The sequence below is a fragment of the Octopus bimaculoides genome, chromosome 15, assembly GCF_046866305.1.
Source record: "Octopus bimaculoides isolate indiv1 chromosome 15, ASM4686630v1, whole genome shotgun sequence".
NCBI lineage: Eukaryota > Metazoa > Mollusca > Cephalopoda > Octopoda > Octopodidae > Octopus > Octopus bimaculoides.
Window position 1 is genome coordinate 54,121,246 of NC_142942.1, and position 20,496 is coordinate 54,141,741.

General features: G+C 37.0%; 1 protein-coding gene across 2 annotated transcripts in view; it reads left to right on the forward strand.

Annotated features, from left to right (window-relative positions):
- Positions 1-20,496, forward strand: part of LOC106878164 (leucine-rich repeat serine/threonine-protein kinase 1) — a 110,866-nt gene that overhangs the window by 8,826 nt on the left and 81,544 nt on the right. For both annotated transcript variants that reach the window (XM_089363883.1, XM_089363882.1), the window contains exons 2-9: positions 8,505-8,755; positions 12,328-12,368; positions 15,018-15,183; positions 15,728-15,763; positions 16,659-16,776; positions 17,004-17,148; positions 17,706-18,020; positions 18,583-20,030. In XM_089363883.1, coding sequence (XP_089220009.1) covers positions 8,524-8,755; positions 12,328-12,368; positions 15,018-15,183; positions 15,728-15,763; positions 16,659-16,776; positions 17,004-17,148; positions 17,706-18,020; positions 18,583-20,030 — 2,501 coding nt within the window. In that variant the 5' untranslated portion in view covers positions 8,505-8,523. The remainder of the gene's footprint in view (positions 1-8,504; positions 8,756-12,327; positions 12,369-15,017; positions 15,184-15,727; positions 15,764-16,658; positions 16,777-17,003; positions 17,149-17,705; positions 18,021-18,582; positions 20,031-20,496) is intronic.

The following is a 20,496-nucleotide window of genomic DNA, read 5'->3' on the forward strand; positions in this document are numbered from 1 at the left end:
TTGCATTTTCAGATAAATTTAGTTTTTACTGTTTATTTTTAATCCTCAATCAATAATGTATTCTCCGTCGTTGTTCATGACTTTTAGCCAGTGTTTCACCGACTTGTTAATGTCATGATGGTAGAAATTGCCAGGTCATTTACTTGAAAAATTCATCGAGCCACACTTTTAGCTCCATGTCAGTGTTGAATGAGATGCCTTGGAGAGTGACCAAAAAAGGGGATAATCTGAAGGTGCTTTATCAGGAGGATATGGTGGATGGGGTAGAACTTTCTAACCAAGCTCTTGAATGGCATTTTTGGTAAAGTTGGTGACATGGGGGTGAGCATTGTTGTGTTGAAGAAGCTTGCTGTATCACTGGTTGGTTTGTTGTTGAGTTTGTCAGCTCCTTCCTCTACCAGGGCTCCACAGTCACCAACAATGGAGACCTGACCCTAGAAACTAACTGTAGATATTGTCTGACCTCTGGGGTCATGTACTCTCTATGGAAGCCCCTTTGGCACCAATGCTCTATCTCCTAGGAAGACGAAGCTCTGCATCTACAATGCATCAACCCTCTCCATTTTCCTCTGTAGAGCAGAAATATGGCCCCTCTTGAAGATCCTGGCAAAGAAGATTGACAGCTTCAGTAGCAAAGCCCTGAGAACACTCAAGAACATCAGATGGTACCATTGTGTTTCCAACAAAAAACTGTGTTGCCCCAGTATGGCCACAGTTTAAATGCCTGAAACCAGTAAAAGATAAAAGACTAGTAATAAATTCATACCATGAAAGGTCACTGAAACCAGCTTCAGTCTCAGTGGACAGATCAGGTCATTTTACAGAATCACTTACAGATGCTGTGGTAGACTGCATGCTAAAGATTTGTTCCTCTAAGTTCCTTTAGGGTTAACAGAGGGTTTGAACCCATAATAATGTTCTGGGAATTGTCAAGGAAGCACTGCATAGATTTTCAGATAAAGAAAAAAAAAAAAGAGAAAAAGAAAACTTTGGCTATTTTCCAAGAATACTTGACCTGGAAATGCCAGTTCATATTAAGCTGTAATAGACATAGCAATCTACATTGATAAAATCAGAACAAAGCCACCATATTCCACACACTCGTCCACCGTGCATGCATTAATGGTCTGTAGACTCATCGAGAACCGCTGGATATTGCATTTCCTGTTCTCTTCTTTTAGCATATCCATTATTTAAAATTATTATACAAATAAAACTTGCTAACATATGAGTCTTTATCTATTGTGGGTGTATTTGTGTATGTATGTTTGTATGTGTATGTATATATATGTATATATAAATATACACACACACACACACACACACACACACACACACAATCATTTATGTATATATGGATATAGTCATTATGCGTGCGTGTGTGTGCATATATACATATATGTGGATATCTACATACACCCACGCAATCATTAGATATTATCTATCCTATCTATCTTTCTGTCTGTCTGTATGCTTCTGTCTATGTTTCTATCTATCTATCTATCTATCTATCTATCTCTCTCTCTAATGTAATGTTCATTACTTGTGTGTGTGTATATATGTATATATATATATAACCTGAGGGCTCTTATGGTACCTGCCTGGAAAATTTATCCCTATATACTCATTGTACATACATTCATGAATGCGTGTATTCATACATACATACATACATACATACATACATATATACATATATACATACATGGTGATTGTCCATTCCTTATACAGAGTTTGACCACCTTCTGTACCTACACCTTAGCAACATCATGGCTTCTGATGTGGCTTTTTAACCCAGACAATGTTCTGAAAAGGTACCCACATAGATTGCATATCCGATTTGGACCATCAGTACCTGCAGATAAGTTCTGATCTTTGTGGATCTTAAAATGTCTTTTGAGGCCTCCGTTGGATTTGCAAACCTTCTGGCATACACTGCATTGAAAGGTGTGCACAGACATAGAGGCAGAATAGTTGGTGGAGGTTCGTTTTCCATGGGTTCGCAGATGAGATTGGAGGCCTGCCAAAGAGAGGCATGTTCTGTCACAGACTGTGCACACACAATCATAGCTTTAATTGAGGGGATTCCTGCAGATGCAAGGACATCTGTGTTTGGAATAAAAGAACATACATACATACATAGGAAAATCTTCTTTCAGTTTCCATCAACCAAATCCACTCACAAGGCTTTGGTCAGCCCTAGGTTATAGTAGAAGACACTTGCCCAAGTGTGTGTGTATGTGTATAGATACAGTTCTGCGTTATTCGTGTAACAAAATTAACTTTGTTTCATAACTCTGGGAAATTGGAAAAAATATGTATCAGTTATTTTCTGGGACCAACCTTATGACCTCCTTTTGTCTCATATGTGTAGCCTTGTACCCAACAAGAGAAATTATTATTTCTATCATTGGTGTGATGATGATGATCATCATCATCATCATCATTGTATCACTATCAATATGAGCATCATCACTACTATTCTGTTGCAGAATTAAAGCTTACGACTTTTGACAATATCTACGGCATTTATTGACAAACGGAATTTTGCCCAGCAAAGACAAATACAAATATGCTGTCATTTATTTGCTTTGCTATAGACTATGCCCTGTTGTCTGAATGACGTCCTGTTTGTTTGGTTTTATATAAAGCAGCATTTTGACAAGTTGTTTCAATAGTTATCTTTGATTCATGCTGTCATAAACTAGAGCGTGTTTATATTTAAGAACTTTGTTCTTTGTGTAATTTTCACACAATAATAATAATAATAATAATAATAATAATTGTCTTGGTATAAAAAAGATGGACTACAACAAATATTCTGCTCAATACCACAGAATTGCTTGTCAGTTGTTTGACCGTAACCAGTTGAGCATGTCCCTGGGTGGCTGAAGATATGTGCATCTCTGATCATGAGCAGAAGTAGTTGGGGGAGCATCACAGCCATGTGTTGAGAGGAATTCTTTGGGGTTTGAATAATTCACCTGTGCCATCATCACAATTACAAATGGTACCTCCCTTACTATTACCGCCATCAGCATCATCATCACAACAACAACTGTCATTACAGCTGGTACCATCAGCATCATCCCCATCCTTTGCTATAGTCATCACCATCAAAATCATTTTCAACACCAGCACCACAGACAGCTACCACCACCACCACCACCACCACCACCACCACTACTGCTGCTACCATTATGTACACAGCCACAGATGCTGCTTGCTACTGCTGCTGTCGCCACCACCACTGCCACCACCACCACAACCCCAACACCATCGCAACCACCGCCAGTGATTCTCAAGTTTGATGTAAATGACTTCCTTGATATTCCAGTTCCATCTCAACTGATCGGATTATTACAGCGAACTGGGAATACTGAAGACGATGTTGCCGTTGTTTTCCAGGCTTTCCACCATAGCCACCACCATCAATTCTGTATATATCTAGCATCTATATATACATATAATATATATATATATATATATATATATATATATATATATATATATATATATATATATATATATATATGTATGTAAATATATAAAAACAAAAAGATAAAGAGAGCAAAGGTAATGTTGGAGAAGTATTTTATGGATAGAGTTTATATATATTACTACTCAACCCCCTCCCCTCGTACCGTGTCTCACAATCAAAGACAGCGTTTAAGTGTTTTATTTTAAAAGAAATCCGGTAGATTCAAGTCAGACACATACACACACACATTTCTGCACATATACACCACACACACATGCATACATATATACGTACACATTGCATTCATAAATACCTTTCATTATCTCATATTCATACACTCATTTGTGCATACGTTACATGCATAGAAATATACATGCATGCATTGCATTATCTTATATGCATACTCATATGTACACACATACATTACATATATGCATACATACATACATGCATGAGCACATACATATATACATTATCTTATATACATACACTCATTACATACATGCTTACATTACATATATATTCATACATTCACACATCTGTACATTACATACATACAGTATCTTACATATATACATACACTTATTACGTACATACATTACATATCTAGTCATGCATTCATATATACACACATACATACATTACATATATATATACATATATTACATGCATATTCATACATTCAGACATATGTACATCACACACATACATATACACACACATACATATACACACACATACATACATACATACATACATACATACATACATACATACATACATACATACATACATACATACATACATACATATATACACACATTATATACATTACATACAACTGCCAACACAACCACTATCTTCATTGCTAACAATACAGTTTAATCACCACCACCAATCACCACCATGACCACCACCACGAGCACCTCCCACCACTCCTCTGCTTTACTTACTGACTCCCTCCCAATACACTTAACACTACCACCAGAACTATTTGTTAAGAAACATCATCAATAATCTCCAGAAATGGATCAATGCCACAACAACAGCAAAGATAATGGTTTCCTTATCCTCTACTACACTCCTCCTCTTCCTCCTCCTTGCAACCCTTTTCTCCTCCTGCTACCCTCCCCCTCCTCCCTTTCCTACCACTACTCCCCTTCCTGCCACTCTTTTCCCTCTCTGCACCCTCCCCCTTTCAACCAGCTTTCAATCATGAAATCTTGATTGTAATGACAAATCTTGCAAGATTTATTTTTTTATTTTATTCTGTCTGCTTGCCTCTATCTGCGTGTGTGCGTATGTGTGTGTGTGTGTGTGTATGTCCCTCTCTGCTGTTGCTTTAATCCTGATTTCTTTTGACTTTCTGCAAGACTAAATTTATTTATTTAGTCGGGAGGCTGTGTATAGTCAGCTTAATTGACCTTCGTTTATTACTGGTATTTATTTAATGGGGTCAGTTTTTTTTTTATATTTAGAGCAGTGTGGCAGGATCTTTTTGCAGGGACTTTGAAAATTGGTCAGCAGTTGGAAATACCCTCCAGCCTTCATCGGGTGCCTTGGGGAAATTTTGAATCTGGGTTCTCATCCCTAAGGTATTTTTTGATGTTATTATTATTTAGGTCACTGCCTGGAATCGAACTTGGAATCTTGAGGTTAGTAGCCAGCGCTCTTAACCACTATGCCATATGCCCGTGGGTACAATAATATAACTCATCCCTCAGTGTATCACTAGTACTCAATTTACCACATCCCTTCCCCTTCTCATGGGATGAAAAGCAAAACAGACACGAGTGAGATTTCTGTTCACCATCTAAAAGGAATGGCATTAAATACTCTCAGGAATCTAATCCGTCTCATAACTGTTCTTGTCACTCATCATCCTAAATACCCATGAAGATATCTAGTTTGGTGCTTCGCTAATCCTGTTGACTCACAAACATTTTAGAACATCGATTGCTTTTTTTTGTGTTTATTCTTCAATTTTTTTGACTCGTCATTTTGGTAGCAGAGAGAGGAAATGACGTGGGAATATTTCTTTAAGCTTTCTCCTGTAAGATAAGTGTTCTAAAGGAAATTTATGGTTTCATTTGGGAATTAAAACTGGATTGGCTGATGTGGATTAGAGTAATCTCACTACATTTGCATTTACTCAAGTTGCTTCTAGAAATAACAACCAAATCTCCCTCAAATCACACTCTGCTGTCTTTCACACTGCCCCTTGAGAGCAAAGGAGATGATGGTCATATCTGGAATAGCTTGCTGTTAGTTTTGGCTTGTTCAAACTGACCTTGGGTTGAACAGCAACGGTGTTAGTTTGCTTGTTTTTGCTCCTCTAAACCAGACAAGGGCAGCCCTTTTTGAGAAGCAGCCTGCATGAGATGTGACTCATTGTCAGGTGGGTCACACGACTAGGAAAAAAAAAAAAAAATTGCTGCCATTCAGAAAGTTCTCTGAGTCTCAGTTTGCTGTTGACTGCCTTAAGCTGTCCTACTCTTAACCCTATCTAGTTTCAGGTTGAAAGCTGCGGTCATACTGGGACACCACTGTTTAAAAAAGTAAGAACAAATCCTGAAAGGCATTTTAGACTGACGCTTTAATGGTTCTGCCATTTACTTTCTGTGTCTGGTATCCTTCAAATGACACCACAAGTCCTTCAGTGTTCACATAAGCTTTATGTTTGCTGTGATAAGAGAGTTTCTACATCGTCACTTGACCTGCAGGAAATAACCATTAAGTCTCCTTCAAATTCATATTTCAACAACTTAAAAAAATGATAAAATTAGAAAATGTATTCCAGAAGACAGGATGGTCATGGCTAGAACACCTTCAATCATAACTTAGCTTGGTCAACATTGAATTTTTGGTTAAGCAACAACATCTTCTGGTCTGATACAGCTTCTCTTTGCTCTTTCTTTCTTTCTTAGGACTTATTTCTGCTCTAAAGTATTTTCCTAGTGAGTACCTCCACCATCCAACAGCATGGATTGTGTGTATTTTATTGTGTTACTGGCTTTAGGTTTTCTGTGGCAGAACCAAAGAATCCCTTCTAAATTGGGTCAACTCTTATTCTGAGTTACTACTCCATTGATCACACATACTCACATGCACACACGCACAAATACATTGTAGTTGCCAGCTCACAGACAAGTGCAGCCTTTCCTGATAAATTCAAGACAGTGGTTATCAGCAATGCAGTACTGAAAGTGAAAGTAAATGACACTTTAACACGTAAATAACTCGCTTAAGTTTGGATTACAAGAAAATCTTTTACAAATTGTTGTAGGACCCTCAACTGGTACAAATAAATCTAATAGAATGTTCTATAAACTTGCATAACACTGATGGGGTTCTCACCTCCAAAGCCAAGAAGTTCAGAAACAAATAAGAACCAGATCTTTGGTTTTGCAATGCGGTACAGGTTATTTTGGCTTTCCTTTCTCTGAGAGAGATGTCTAAAGCAGGGGTCGCCAAACTTTTTCGACCATCGACCCCCTTTAGCCACTTCTCCTTCCACATTGACCACCCTCTTTATTTAAAATGGTACTGACTAGGTATTTCAAGCAGTCCATCTGGGTAAGCTGGTCTTTCGCACACCGACTCCCATTCGACCCCTTGTAATTTCTCTCCAGCCCCTAAGGGAACCCCTGGTCTAAACGAAGACTAGGTCTCTCCCACTCTCAGCTGTTGGATGGTCATTGACCCTACTGAATTCATATGTCCTTTGAGAGGTTTTACTTTCTGTCCTGTAGGCTGTCCAATGAAAATCTGCCTCCTTATTTTGCTAAGGCTTGGTTGGGTTGCCAGGTTAGTTTCCAATGGCTTTACTATGCAACAGTCTGTATTGGGTTACATGTTATCAGTAGCACTAAGAGTGACCTGACAACACACACATACACATACATACATACACACATGCATACACATACACATTCATACACACACATATATATACTCACACACACATACATACATAGCGTCGCCGTTTAGTCTATTCAAAATAGTAACCAAATCTCCTTAAATTATTACTAATTATTTGATTATTTGTTGCTGTATGGTGGCCTCATTATTGACTTGTAACTTTACTGTTGGGTGTGGTTTTATTGCTATCCTTATTTAACCCCAGGCCAGCCCTAATCCTGCAGAGCTATGGTAACAACAGTCGAGTTATGAACATCCTGTCTTCCTAAAGATGTCCTTTCTTTCTTAATATGATAGAGCTTCATTTGAAGGAGATTTGGTTGCTATTTCTTGCCAGTTGAGCAATCATATAAAGGCTCCCCTTGGCAGTTGTTGTTGATGTTGAATTTGTTGATTTGTAACTGTTGTTGAGTGTGGCATAGTGGTTAAGGGTGTTGGATTCATGATCGTAAGATTGTGGTTTCAGTTCCTGGACTGGGTATCACATTCTGTTCTTGAGCAAAACCCTTCATTTTATGTTGCTCCAGTCCACTCAGCTGGCAAAAAAGAGTAATCCTGCGATGGACTAGCTTCCCGTCCAGGTGGGGACTATATCTGCCATTGAAATTGGGAAACTGGCCCTTATGAGCCTGGCATCGTTCAAGAAGAAAACATTAATTTCACCATTATCTGTTGTTGATGCTGATGTTGTAGCTGTTGTCAGTGTGTTTGTTCAGTTCTGTATTTAAGAGATGAAGAATTATCTACATTATTTACATTTGATGGATATATGTCCACTGGCATACGGTGTAGTGGTTAAAAGCGCGAGCTACTAACCCCAAGATTCCGAGTTCGATTCCAGGCAGTAACCTGAATAATAATAATAATAATAATAATAATAATAACATCGAAAGATACCTTAGGAATGAGAACCCAGGTTCGAAATTTCCCCAAGACACCTGATGAAGGCTGGAGAGTTTATCAGCCGAAATGTGTTAACAACAAACAAGATGAGGACAAATATCCATCAAATGTAAATAATGTAGTGTGTTTGTTGTTGTTGATGTTTTCACTTTATAGACAGACAGATTGTAATATCGATATTCTTTCGCTTATGTTTCAGTGGTAGCCACGCTGAAAAGATGTCCAGCGAAGTGAATAACTCCGATACCCCCTGCGCCGGCCTAGACGAATGGCCTGGTCAGATGATACATCAGGCAGCCATCTACAACAACAGTGAGTTGATGCAGTGTCTACTGGAAGGAGACGAGTTGGCAAATGTTAACCAATTAGATAGCAGTGGTCGGACAGCTGTCTATACTGCAGTGACAAATAACAGTGTTGATTGTCTCAAATGGCTCATACATTATGGAGGTAAATAATGTCCAGCAACTTTGCTGCTTAGCTTTCCATTTTTTTTTTATATTTATTACTTTTGTGTTTTGGTTTCCATGTTTTCCTTTTCTCAATTTTCTTGCTACAGTCTGTGTGACCTGACAACTTAACTCATTAGATAATTAATTCTCTCATTATTGAAATTTAGTTTTGCCTCTCTTTCAAGTTCTCCCCATTGAATAGATATAGATCATAGTAAGCATATACATACATATCTGCATATATATATATATATATATATATATATATATATATATATATATGTATGTATCTATATATATATGTATTGTATATATCATCATCATCATCGGTTAACGTCTGCCTTCCATGCTCGCATATATATATATGTGTGTGTGTGTGTGTGTGTATATATGTATATATATATATATATACATGTATATATGTCTGTATATGTGCACATATGAACGCACGTGTGTGTATTTATTGAAATGATGGCATTTACAAGACTAGTCATGGTTGTTTGAAGTTTTGCACTCATCTGATAATTTTGAAATTTGAAAGAAGTATGACCATGTTGGTACTATCATTTGAATAAACACACATACACACACATATGTATGTATGTATGTATGTATGTATATATATATAGGAAAATGAAGAATAAGGCAGAATGCTAAACCGGAAGCATATTTCAATAAAGATTTCTCACTGGCTTTCATTGCGAAGCAAATTTTCAAGAAGGAGAATGGAAATGTTTTTTACAAAGAAGTTCAAAATGAAGAAAATAATATATAAAAAAAATAATATATAAAAAAATAACTATACCAATAGATTATATTGTCTTTGAGCTTTTGAAGTTCAATGGTAATCCATGTAGATAATAGTTGGAAAAATAAGGATGCATGAGAGTTGAGAGTTGTGTTAGGTTTAACAGAAGGGTTAAAAGTTTGTGTTAAGCAGGAAGTGTGGTGTCAAAACAGGAAGTGTGTGTAAGGGGAGACAAATGTTTTTAGTTGGAGTTATGAACTCTTTTTCAACAGGAACTTCAACTAAAAACATTTGTCTCCCAGCATGGCCGCAGTCAAATGACTGAAACAAATAAATGTATATATATATATGTATATATATATATATATATATATATATATATATATATATATATATATATATATATAGATATATATAGATATATTTGTTTGTTTGTCTCTCCACCATTGCTTGACAACCGATGTTGGTGTATTTATGTCCCTGTAACTTAGCGGTTTGGCAACAGAGACCGATGCAATAAGTACTAGGCTTACAAAGAGTAAGTCCAGGGATCGGTTTCTTTGATTAAAATGTTGTGCTCCAGCGTGGCCACAGTCAAAATGACTGGCACAAGGAAAAAAATAAAAGAATCCCACACAATTTTTTTTGTTTTGTTTAGTATTATTTAAAAAAGGGCTCTTGTGCAGGTCTTGTTTTTTTGAGTTGGTAGACCATTAATGGTGTGCAGTTAAGAAGCTGGTTTATTGATTGGTTTTTGCGTTTCAGAAAGAGAATGAAGTTTATATTTAGCAGATTCTGATAGACAGTCCAAAGTGTAATGGCGGAAGAGAGACACGGAGTGGATATTATAATATTTCTTTGCGTGCTCACAGACCATCGAAAGCTAAAGCAAACATTGAGATGGTGTGATGGAAAGAATCCTACTTTACTGACTGATCTTAAGTCTTGCAGAGAGAAGGCTGCACATTTATTTCTGTGTGCATATGTGTGTGTGTGTGTATGTGTGTATAAATGTATATATATGAATACACACAAATGCATGTGTCAGTATTTATATATTTATTTAAGCACACACATACACATGCACACATGTATATATATTGATATACACACACTCACACGCAAATATATAATAACTTATGTGTGTGTGTATATATACATACACATACATACATACACATACGTACGTGTATACTTGCTTGTATGTGTGTGTACACACACACACACACACACACACACACACACACACATATATATATTATCATGTCTACTGAATAAATGTCACATATTTTTGCAGATATATATATATTTATATATATACATACATACATACATATATGTATCCATATGTATGTACATATTTGCATGTGTATGTGTGTGTGTGTGTATATATATATAAGCCTGCATATTTTTACACACATGCATATACATACATATTACATATCTATCTATCTATCTATCTATATATATATATATATATACACACACACACACACATAATTGCACACATGTGTATTCAATATGTATTCAGCAGTTTTTGGCAGGGCCCATTAAATCAAAATAATGGTGGTAGAGTGGAGAAACAGTGAGGAAGAAGATTGGATGTCATAAGCATTTTTTTTGCTTCCTACTCATAAACCATTGAAAATTAGAGACAACATTGATGATGCGATGAAGATAAACTTGTTATTGGTTGATTTTATGTTTGGTTGGAGAGGAGAACATTAATTTATATCTACATATAGAACAGCCTAGGAAACAGAGGCCATCTGTCATGGAGATGGCAGAAGTGGAGTGGATGTTTATGTAAAGTGAGATGGACTGACCTGTTAAGAGTTAAATGTTTTGGCTATGATTTTGTTCAACACTTAATGATGGAGATGCAAGCAGCTGACTCCGAGTTAACTTTGTGTTGTGTCCATTCATCATCAACATTGTTTTAACATCCACTTTTTCATGCTGGTATGGGTCAGATGGAATTTACTGAGGTGGATTTTCTATGGCTGGATGCCCCCTTTTTGTCACTAATCTTTATCTGTTTCTAGGGCCATTGCTAAGCCCCTGCAAACCCTGTGGTCACAAGGGGCCCTCACGGTTGAAGGGCCCCATGTTAAGATCAGAGTATGTAGATGAGTCCTCTATTTACATTGGTTAAGATGTCGAACAAGAATTAAACTATGTTAACTGAAAAATTCATGAAATAAAATGGTAATACATTGTACCTGCAAAAATTCTTGCCAAAATATTACATTGTACCACAAACGTGAACCAGACTTTGTGGATTATTTATGATATCAATTGAACACGAGCTTAGCTTTCAGCATAATTATTCTGATTGATGATTTCATAAAGAGAAACGTGTGCCATGTTTGTCTTTGAAAGTTGCCTGGATTATAAAAAGTGCACTTTTATCCATATTTGGAAGTTTTACTTTTTGAAATTTGTAGTACATACTTCCAAATGTACATACTTCTAAAAGTACATACTTCCAAATGTATGTCTAGTCTCTTACAACCCTCCACCACAACTTTGTATCAATTACAATCTGTGTACATGAATTAATTACTAAAATTTTTAATGTAAAGTGATATTAGAAATTATTAAAAAAACAGTATTAGTCTGAAGAGAGAAACAGACCAAAGTGATGGAGGAGGTAAGCTGTGTATGTGTTCAGGATTTTATACATAATGACAGCGATTTTATACATAATGTACATACATATGTATACATACATGAATGTATATGTGTATGAGAGAGAAAGAAAGAGAAAAAATGATTTAATATTTTATATAATTAATTACAAAAGCTTTAATTATTTTCAGCTAATCTGAACCTTCCGGGAGGCCCCAAATGTCACAACAATGTAAGTCTGTTTATATTTGTTGATTTTTGTTGTAGTTTAAAAGCTGCCAGTAGAAAGTGCCATCCAAAATAATTGTTGTTTTTTTCCCTACTTATCATTCTTCTGTTGCTGTTCACTGCTCGAGTAGAGACCTCTCTACTTTATGTTGTTTGCTGTTTGTTCATGCTCTGGCAAGACTAAAAAGAGTACTGTCTTCCCTGCATTGTCTCTAAGAGTGTGACAGAAGGAAGAAGTATTTGAGAGAGAAAGAGGGAGAGATAGATAGATAGAGATTGAAAAAGAGTAATTGACAGCTACATGATGGTTGTTGGTGAGGAGACTGAATGAAATCTTTATAACTGAGAGGAGTGACGGAAAAGAGAGGATAACAGAAGAGGAAGTATTAGAAGAGATCCAGCATGATAAAAGTGAAAAGGAAGGTGTAATAGGAAACAAATAGAGAGAGGGAGACAACTACCATGATGTTTTTGGTAAGGAAATTTTGACTGAAATAGTATGATCAATGTAATGGGGCAAGCGAGAGTGACAGATTGGAGGCAGGGTGGTGGAATAAAAAATAAGGAACATGTGAAAGGAAAAGAGGTAGATGTCTGCTCTGTATGTGTGTGTGTGTGTGTGTGTGTGTGTATATGAGGGAGAGAAAAAATGAGAGTGATGCTGAATAAAAGGGAAGACATAATGAGAGAGGGAGAGATTAATGAAGAGGGAGAGTAAGAGGTGCATTAAATAAGGACAGATCCAGTACTTTGCCAGTCTGTGTTGTGGTATGATGGAATAGAGACAGAGTGACAGGAGTGAAGAACAGTGATTAGAGAGTAACAGAGATGGTTGGTGGTAGCAGACTTACAAATTCACAATTAGTCTTTAATTATTATAATCCTAATTAACGAAACAATAGTATTGATTCTTTAATTGTCATAATCCTAATTAATGAAACACTAGTATTGACGTAAACTTATAATTAAGTTTAAATTCGGTAGGTAACTTTTTTGTGTTTTTTGTTTGAAAAAACTGTGATGTTGAAAAACATATAATTTTACAATAATGAACTTTTTTGTATAAAAAATAAAATTCCTCACAGAACAAATATACATTTTAGTAATTTAGAAGAAAAAAATTAATGAAGCAGAAAAAGATAAAAACACAAGTTTTAATGCAAATTATTGTAATTGTAGATTTGTCCAAATTAGACAAATAAAAACAGATAATGATAATGTTCATAATCTAGGCTATCTTTCAGAACATTCCTGAAATGCTTTATTTATTCCTATGCTTATAATGATAAGTAATTAATTCAGATTATCAGCAGAAATATTGAAAAAACAAAAAAACAAAAAGTGTCACATTCCTGTTTTGAGATGAGGGGTGGTTTTTCGGTATCTTTGGTACTATATATTGTAGGAGGAATCTTATAAAAGAGGTTTAATACCTAATATCATACCAGACATTCCTTATGCTTCACCAAAATCCATCGTTTTTCTCAAATGTTCTGTTCTACCTAAGCATGTATTTTATGTCTTTGATGATATAAAAGACACACGGAGATATTAGATGCACCTCAAATTCAACAGAACATATTGAGAAAACAAAAAAAAAAAAGAAATTCTAATTGCATTAAAGCTTATGAGAGACCCAGCTTTGTAGATAGGACTGAAGCAAGTAAGAGATAAAAAATTGCCAGTGCTGCCGGACTGGTTCCCGTGCAGGTAACTCGTGAAAAACACCTTCTGCGCGTGGTCATTGCCAGTACTGCCTGACTGGCCCTCGTGCAGGTGGCATGTAAAAAGCAGCTACTACACTCTCGGAGTGGTTGGCGTTAGGAAGGGCATTCAGCTGTAGGAACCTTGCCAGATCAGATTGGAGCCTCAGTCAAGCCATCCAACCCATGCCAGCATGGAAAGCGGATGTTAAACAATGATGATGATGATGATTGTATATTATTCTACTCCAAACAATTTATGATATCAAATATTTCAGTTGGGTTCATACAGATTTAAAAACACTCTGGCTATTTGGGAATTGTTCCAAATTTGTAGACATGAAGGTGGTGTCTAATAGCTAAATGAATAAATAATGGTATTCTTAAAATAGATGAGAGATGAGTTAGGTTCTTTGTAACAAAAGAAATAACTGGGTCAAAGTCTGGTTAGAAAACTGGAAAGCGAGGGAATTTGTAGATTGTGGTAAATAGGTGCTGGCACGGCTGTGTGGTTTTGTGTTTAGTCCCATTGTGTGGCACCTTCGGCAAGTGTCTTCTGCTATAGCCCCAGGCTGATCAAAAGCTTTGTGAGTGGATTTGTAAACAGAAACTGGAAGAAGCCTGTGTGTATGTGTTTCTTTGTTTTGGTTTCAAGTGATATCCTTCATTTCCTGTCTTCTGTGGAAACCTGTAAGGCCATGGGGGAAATATTACCTTACTTGCAAAATTACTTTGCTTGCAAACAAGATAAGGCAGCTAGAGTGGCATCTGGCCATAGAAGATCTGTCTCACTGAACCTTGTTTAACCCATGCAAGCATGGAAAAGTGGTTGTAATGTATGGGTGAGAAATTGCATCTGGTCAGTTTTAACATAAAGCAGGTAGAATATTTGGGCAGGATTTGGCTGGATTAAATGCTAAAGGGTTAAACATGTATTTCTTTTGTTGCAGACACCGCTCCATGTTGCTGTGGAGAAAGGCTTCAAGGACATTGTTGTCACCCTTCTTGATGCTGGCGCTGACCTCAATGCCTTAAATGTATTCAACTTGACCCCAGTGAAAATTGCTGAACTGCGAGGGGATGTGGAAATCTACAGCTGTTTATTAAGAGAGAAAGGTAAATCCCTTGTGGTTATTTAATTAATGCAATTACCTTTTAACCCATTGCTACTGTTGTGACTCTGTCATCAATATGCTGCTGCCATTGTTGTGACTCCACAATAGTTGTGACTCTTCCAGAATTAAGACTCTACAGTTGTTGTTACAACAACATTATGATTGTGCAACCATTGTAGATCTGCAGTTGTTGTGACTCTGTATTTGATGTGACTCTTCCATTATGACTACAATTCTTCCATTATTCAGGTATCAAAATGCTTGTGCTGTTGTCTTTCTAAATACCTCAGGTCACTGAGCTCTGAGAAAACTAGGTACCAGATTTTCTGGATCAATCAATAAATGATTAGTTCACAGTGCTAAAGTGCTAATCATTTATTGATACGTAGCTTTGGGCCATGGAAAGCCAGGTTATTATCTGCACAATGATTTTTTGCACAAGTTCCTGTCATAAATCAATATTTGTTTATAGATGTGTGTGTGTACATTTTCTTCATTATTAATCATAACTCACCTTTCTTCTCTTTTTTTTTTCTTTCTTTTAGCGAAAAGAACTGCAAAATGGGTTAAAATAGCTGATGGTGAGTTGGTTTTTGAGTTTCTTGTTTTTATTTCTCTCTTTGCATCAGTAAACAGAACGTTCACATGTTTAAATGTTGCTGTGGCCATCATCTGGAATATTTAATGTAAGTTTACCTATAATTCTTAAATTACATATTTACCTGTTGAATGCAAACGTGAAACATATTTTTTTGTTTTTTTATACCTATTCACGGCCTGCTCTTGGATCATCATCATCGCCGCCAGTAGCAGCAGTAGCAACAGCACCATCAAATTTGGCAGTGGAGAACAAACACACACACACACACACACACACATACACACACACACACACACATGATGGGCTTCCACTCAGTTTCTATCTATCAGATTCACTCACAAGACACTACTCTGCCTGCTGCTATAGTAGATGTTTGCTCAAGATGCCACGCAGTGGGACTGAACCAGAAACCTTGTGGTTGCCGAGTAAGCTACTTACCCATGCAGTCATGCATGCACCTATATTGATCTATTCAATCATTTTTACCACTTTAAATTAGAACAAACACATGAGACCTCCTCTGACTTGCTAGAAATAGCAACCAAATTTCTTTCACATCACAGCCTCCTCACTTATAAACGAGAAGGACACTTTGGATACTGTAGTCCTAGGTACATTCTGTGCAAAAACAGAGACAAAATGGTTATGGCCGAAAGGCTTTTGATCATGTGTTGGTTCAGTCAGGTTTCACCTGGGGTTAGGTTAAACAATAACAACATTAACAACAACATGCTTTACCTGGTGAGAAAAAGAAGAGGAAATAGATAAAATTATGAATTCATGTATTTATGTTTTAAGGATGGGTTAAAAACTTCCAAACTTGGAATCTTATTTCCACAAAATTCTTGAATACTTTTTATAATTCTTTTTTACAGAGTTTTTATTAGCTTGTGAACAAGGAGATATGATGAGAGCTTTGGAGTTACGGGAGAAAATCGGTGATCGGGCAGAATCTATCATTAGCGCTATGAAATACAACAAGACTCTTTTGTGGTAAGTATTGCATTGTTAGTATGCACTATAGAATATAGAACAGTAATAAGGCCCCAATGAACCTCATTGGAATCCTGAATTAATTTTCTATTTAAATTACCTGTCACTTTGATTTGTTCCTTGCATCTGTGATTTCTGGTCTGATGTTGATATTAAAATACAGAGTGTGGGAGGTATTTGAGAATATATTTGGTAATATATATATGTAATATTTTTTTCTTTTCCAGTGTATGTAGATCAGGAGAGAAAGATCTGGTTCGCCTTTTGCTCACAATTAATCTGGAAGTGGATAGTATCAGCTTTGGTGATAAATCTCCATTACATGTGTCCTGTGAAGAAGGTCATTTGGAAGTGACCTTGTTGTTGCTTGAGGTAAGATAAACCATTGATTATTTATATAAATTGCTCTTTGTGGTCAAACGCTCAGGAACAAGGGGTGCAGGGGTAGCAAGTGAACCCCTTAACTGACTTGAAACATTACTTTTCCATTATGGGGTTATCGTATTTGATTATCTTTTATCTTTTACCTCTTTCAGTCATTTGACTGCGGCCATGCTGGGGCACTGCCTTGCAGGGTTTTAGTTGAACAATTTGCTCCCAGGACTGATTTACTTTTTAAGCCTAGTATAGTATTTATTCTGTCAATCTCTTTTGCCAAACTGCTATGTTACGTGGATGTAAACACACCAACACTGATTGTCAAGCAGTGGCGGGGGACAAACACGCACACACACACGCACACACACTCACACTGGCTTGCCGGACCTCAGTCAAACCATCCAACCCATGCCAACATAGAAAGCAGACGTTGAACGATGATGGTGATGATGATGATGATGATGATTGAAGCTTATAATGCCTGACATAATTTTACATTGAAAATCTTGACAGTTAACTAATTTCTGTATCATTGTTTTCTCTCCTTCCAGAAATATCCAGAAAATGCAGCGTTGCGTTGCCCCAACGGAAGACTTGCTATACATTATGCTGCCATGAATGGTAAACTAGATATTGTTTCCTTATTACTGGAGTTTCCATACCCTGATCAAGCACTGATGCAAATTAATCACACGACTGATGGCATTCAACATTTCCATCACGCCTTCGATCCTGATACTTTGGACTTTGATTCCAAGTCAGCCTTGTACCACGCCTGTGAAAATGGACACTACAGTGTTGTCAAGTACATGCTTCACAAAGAAATGCCTGCGTGTAAGACATGTGTAAAATGCATTCCGGAAAAGGTAGAGATAATCTTTTGATATTGTGTTGTTGCTTCTGTTGCAAGCTATGTGCTGTCTATGTTAGTGTGTATCTATTTTTGACCTTGTACCAGTGAATTTGAACTCAGAACAAACATTTTGCCTAGCATGCTAATGATTCTGCCTGCTCGCCACTTTATTGATGATGATGATGATATGTTATACAGTCTTTAACCTTTTTGATACCGACCTGCCTGAGACCTTCCTTGTTTTAAAGTCAGGGTCGGGTCGGGTGCAGAGGTATGTACAACTGCAGCTCATTGCTGCACTCATCATTTGTCGGTCTATTCCTGGGTTCTCTTGGTTGACCTGTTGAGCAGGGTCCCAGTCATACAATAACAGCCATACTAACAATCCAACATACCTCCATCATCAGCTGCCCCATGGATATCATTATGGTTTCGACACCTGGGCAGCATGGAAAACAGATGCTATATGATGATGATGATGATGATGTGTGTGTGTGTATAAAATATATTAAAAACAGTTTCTTAACATCTAACAAGATTCTTTTCTTTCTGTTTTTCTCTCTCTCTTTTTCCAGACTTCTGACAGTATGACCCAAAGTCAAATGTTTCCCACAGTTCACTTATGTAAACCATTCACTGTAAATGGACTGAGTCCTCTGCAAATAGCTGTTCTTCATAATTTCCAGGAAATTGCAAGTATACTGCTAGAGACTGGGGTTAACACAGGAGTTAGGGCTGACCCTAATGAACTCACATTCGTCTTGAAAACAGCTTCTGATTACAGTTACATTTCTTTGGTTGACCTCCTTTTACAACATGGTGCCAAAGACGATCGCAATCATATTCTCATGGCTGCTGAAATATCTCAGGATATCGAGATGCTTGGGGTGATTCTAAAATATAAAACTGTACCGGATACTCACTGTCATATTGACCGTAATCAAGTGAAGCTGAAAGCTTCTGAGCTGTCTTTTATGTCAGAGAGTGGTAACATTGAGAGCTTTAACTCTTCTGATCTCGACGGACAACTTTATCCTCCAATGACTGCTGTTTCTCTTTGCTGGCAGGACTTGCGGATTCTCACATGCGTGCACACTTCTTGGTTGATTTCTGCTTCTTTGCTTCACAACCCTTACCTTAATAGCAGCCACACACAACTGTCATTGTGTACCATCACAAGAATTAATCTTCAGGGCAACAGAATATTAAAGTTTCCGTCCATTTTATATGAATTATCTTCTCTTTGTTACTTAGATATTTCACACAATGAGGTTGATGCTCTTTCTGAAACAAACCCCTTACAGATTGGAGAACTGTGGCCAAATCTAGTCAAATTGAACATTAGTCACAACAAGTTACTTTTTTTACCAAGTTATATCTTTCATTTACCTATACTATTTTATTTAAATGCTTCCTACAATCGCTTAGAGAACATTCCAGAGGACTTTTGGTTCACATCTTCGTTAGAGAATGTTGATTTCTCTTATAATAACTTGCGATCCTTCATGTGTCCAGCTTATCAGAGCCGGGTAATGATGTCAAATCGGCAAAGATATTCAACCACCTACTCATGCAATGAGAGTGTTTCCAGCAATGACAATTCAGAAGTATTCACCTTGGGACATTCCACCAGCCAAGAGCTGGAAGAGTATAGCGATACTGTGTTATCGCATAACTTGAAAATGGATGTGCAACATTGTGTCTACTGGCACAGCAGTTTGCAGGTGAGCACAGAATCTGATGTGCCCGCTAACGATGAAAATGGACGTAAACTAGGCCTTAAAGTTCTCAATCTTTCATCCAATCACTTGAAAGAAATTCCTGAGGGTTTGGCTTGTTGTTTCCCAAACCTGGATCAGCTAAATATCTCGGAAAATGATATCTACAATTGGGGCAATCTCAGTCTTTATCCATCAATGTTGCGAGAACTTGATCTCAGTCAAAACCGACTCATCAATATGTCGTCGAAACAAGGTTCTACATCAACAAGCACGGAGTCGTTGTTTTGCTATAATACCAGACAGTGAGTATTCTTTTAATTCTTATGTTTTGTGTGTTTTGAAATGTTTTGTCTTTTTCTCAAGAGTTTCAGCTGATCATGTTGATGTTATATGATGCCTGGATACCAGACTAAAACTTACAAGTTTGTATCCTGTCACTTTTGTTGTAATGTGTCCATTGCCAAGATGCAACTCTCAGTCGACCTTGTCGAGATAGATAGATAGATAGATAGATAGATAGGGTTTGCTTTGTTAGTGAAGATTTACAGATAGGAATACCTATGTCTGCTGCAGGCTTCCTGATACCTGATGAGTCCAATTTGGGAGAAATGAGCATCCCTGCAGAAGCTGCATGGGAATGCAGGTAATCAGGGTTGGCTGCAGCATCCTTGTTTTTCCTTCTTTTTCACTTGTCTAAAGAGATGGTCTGAGAGCAGGTAAAGGCCACCAGCATCAAAGTAACTCTGCTAAAGATGTGTCTATGCTGGG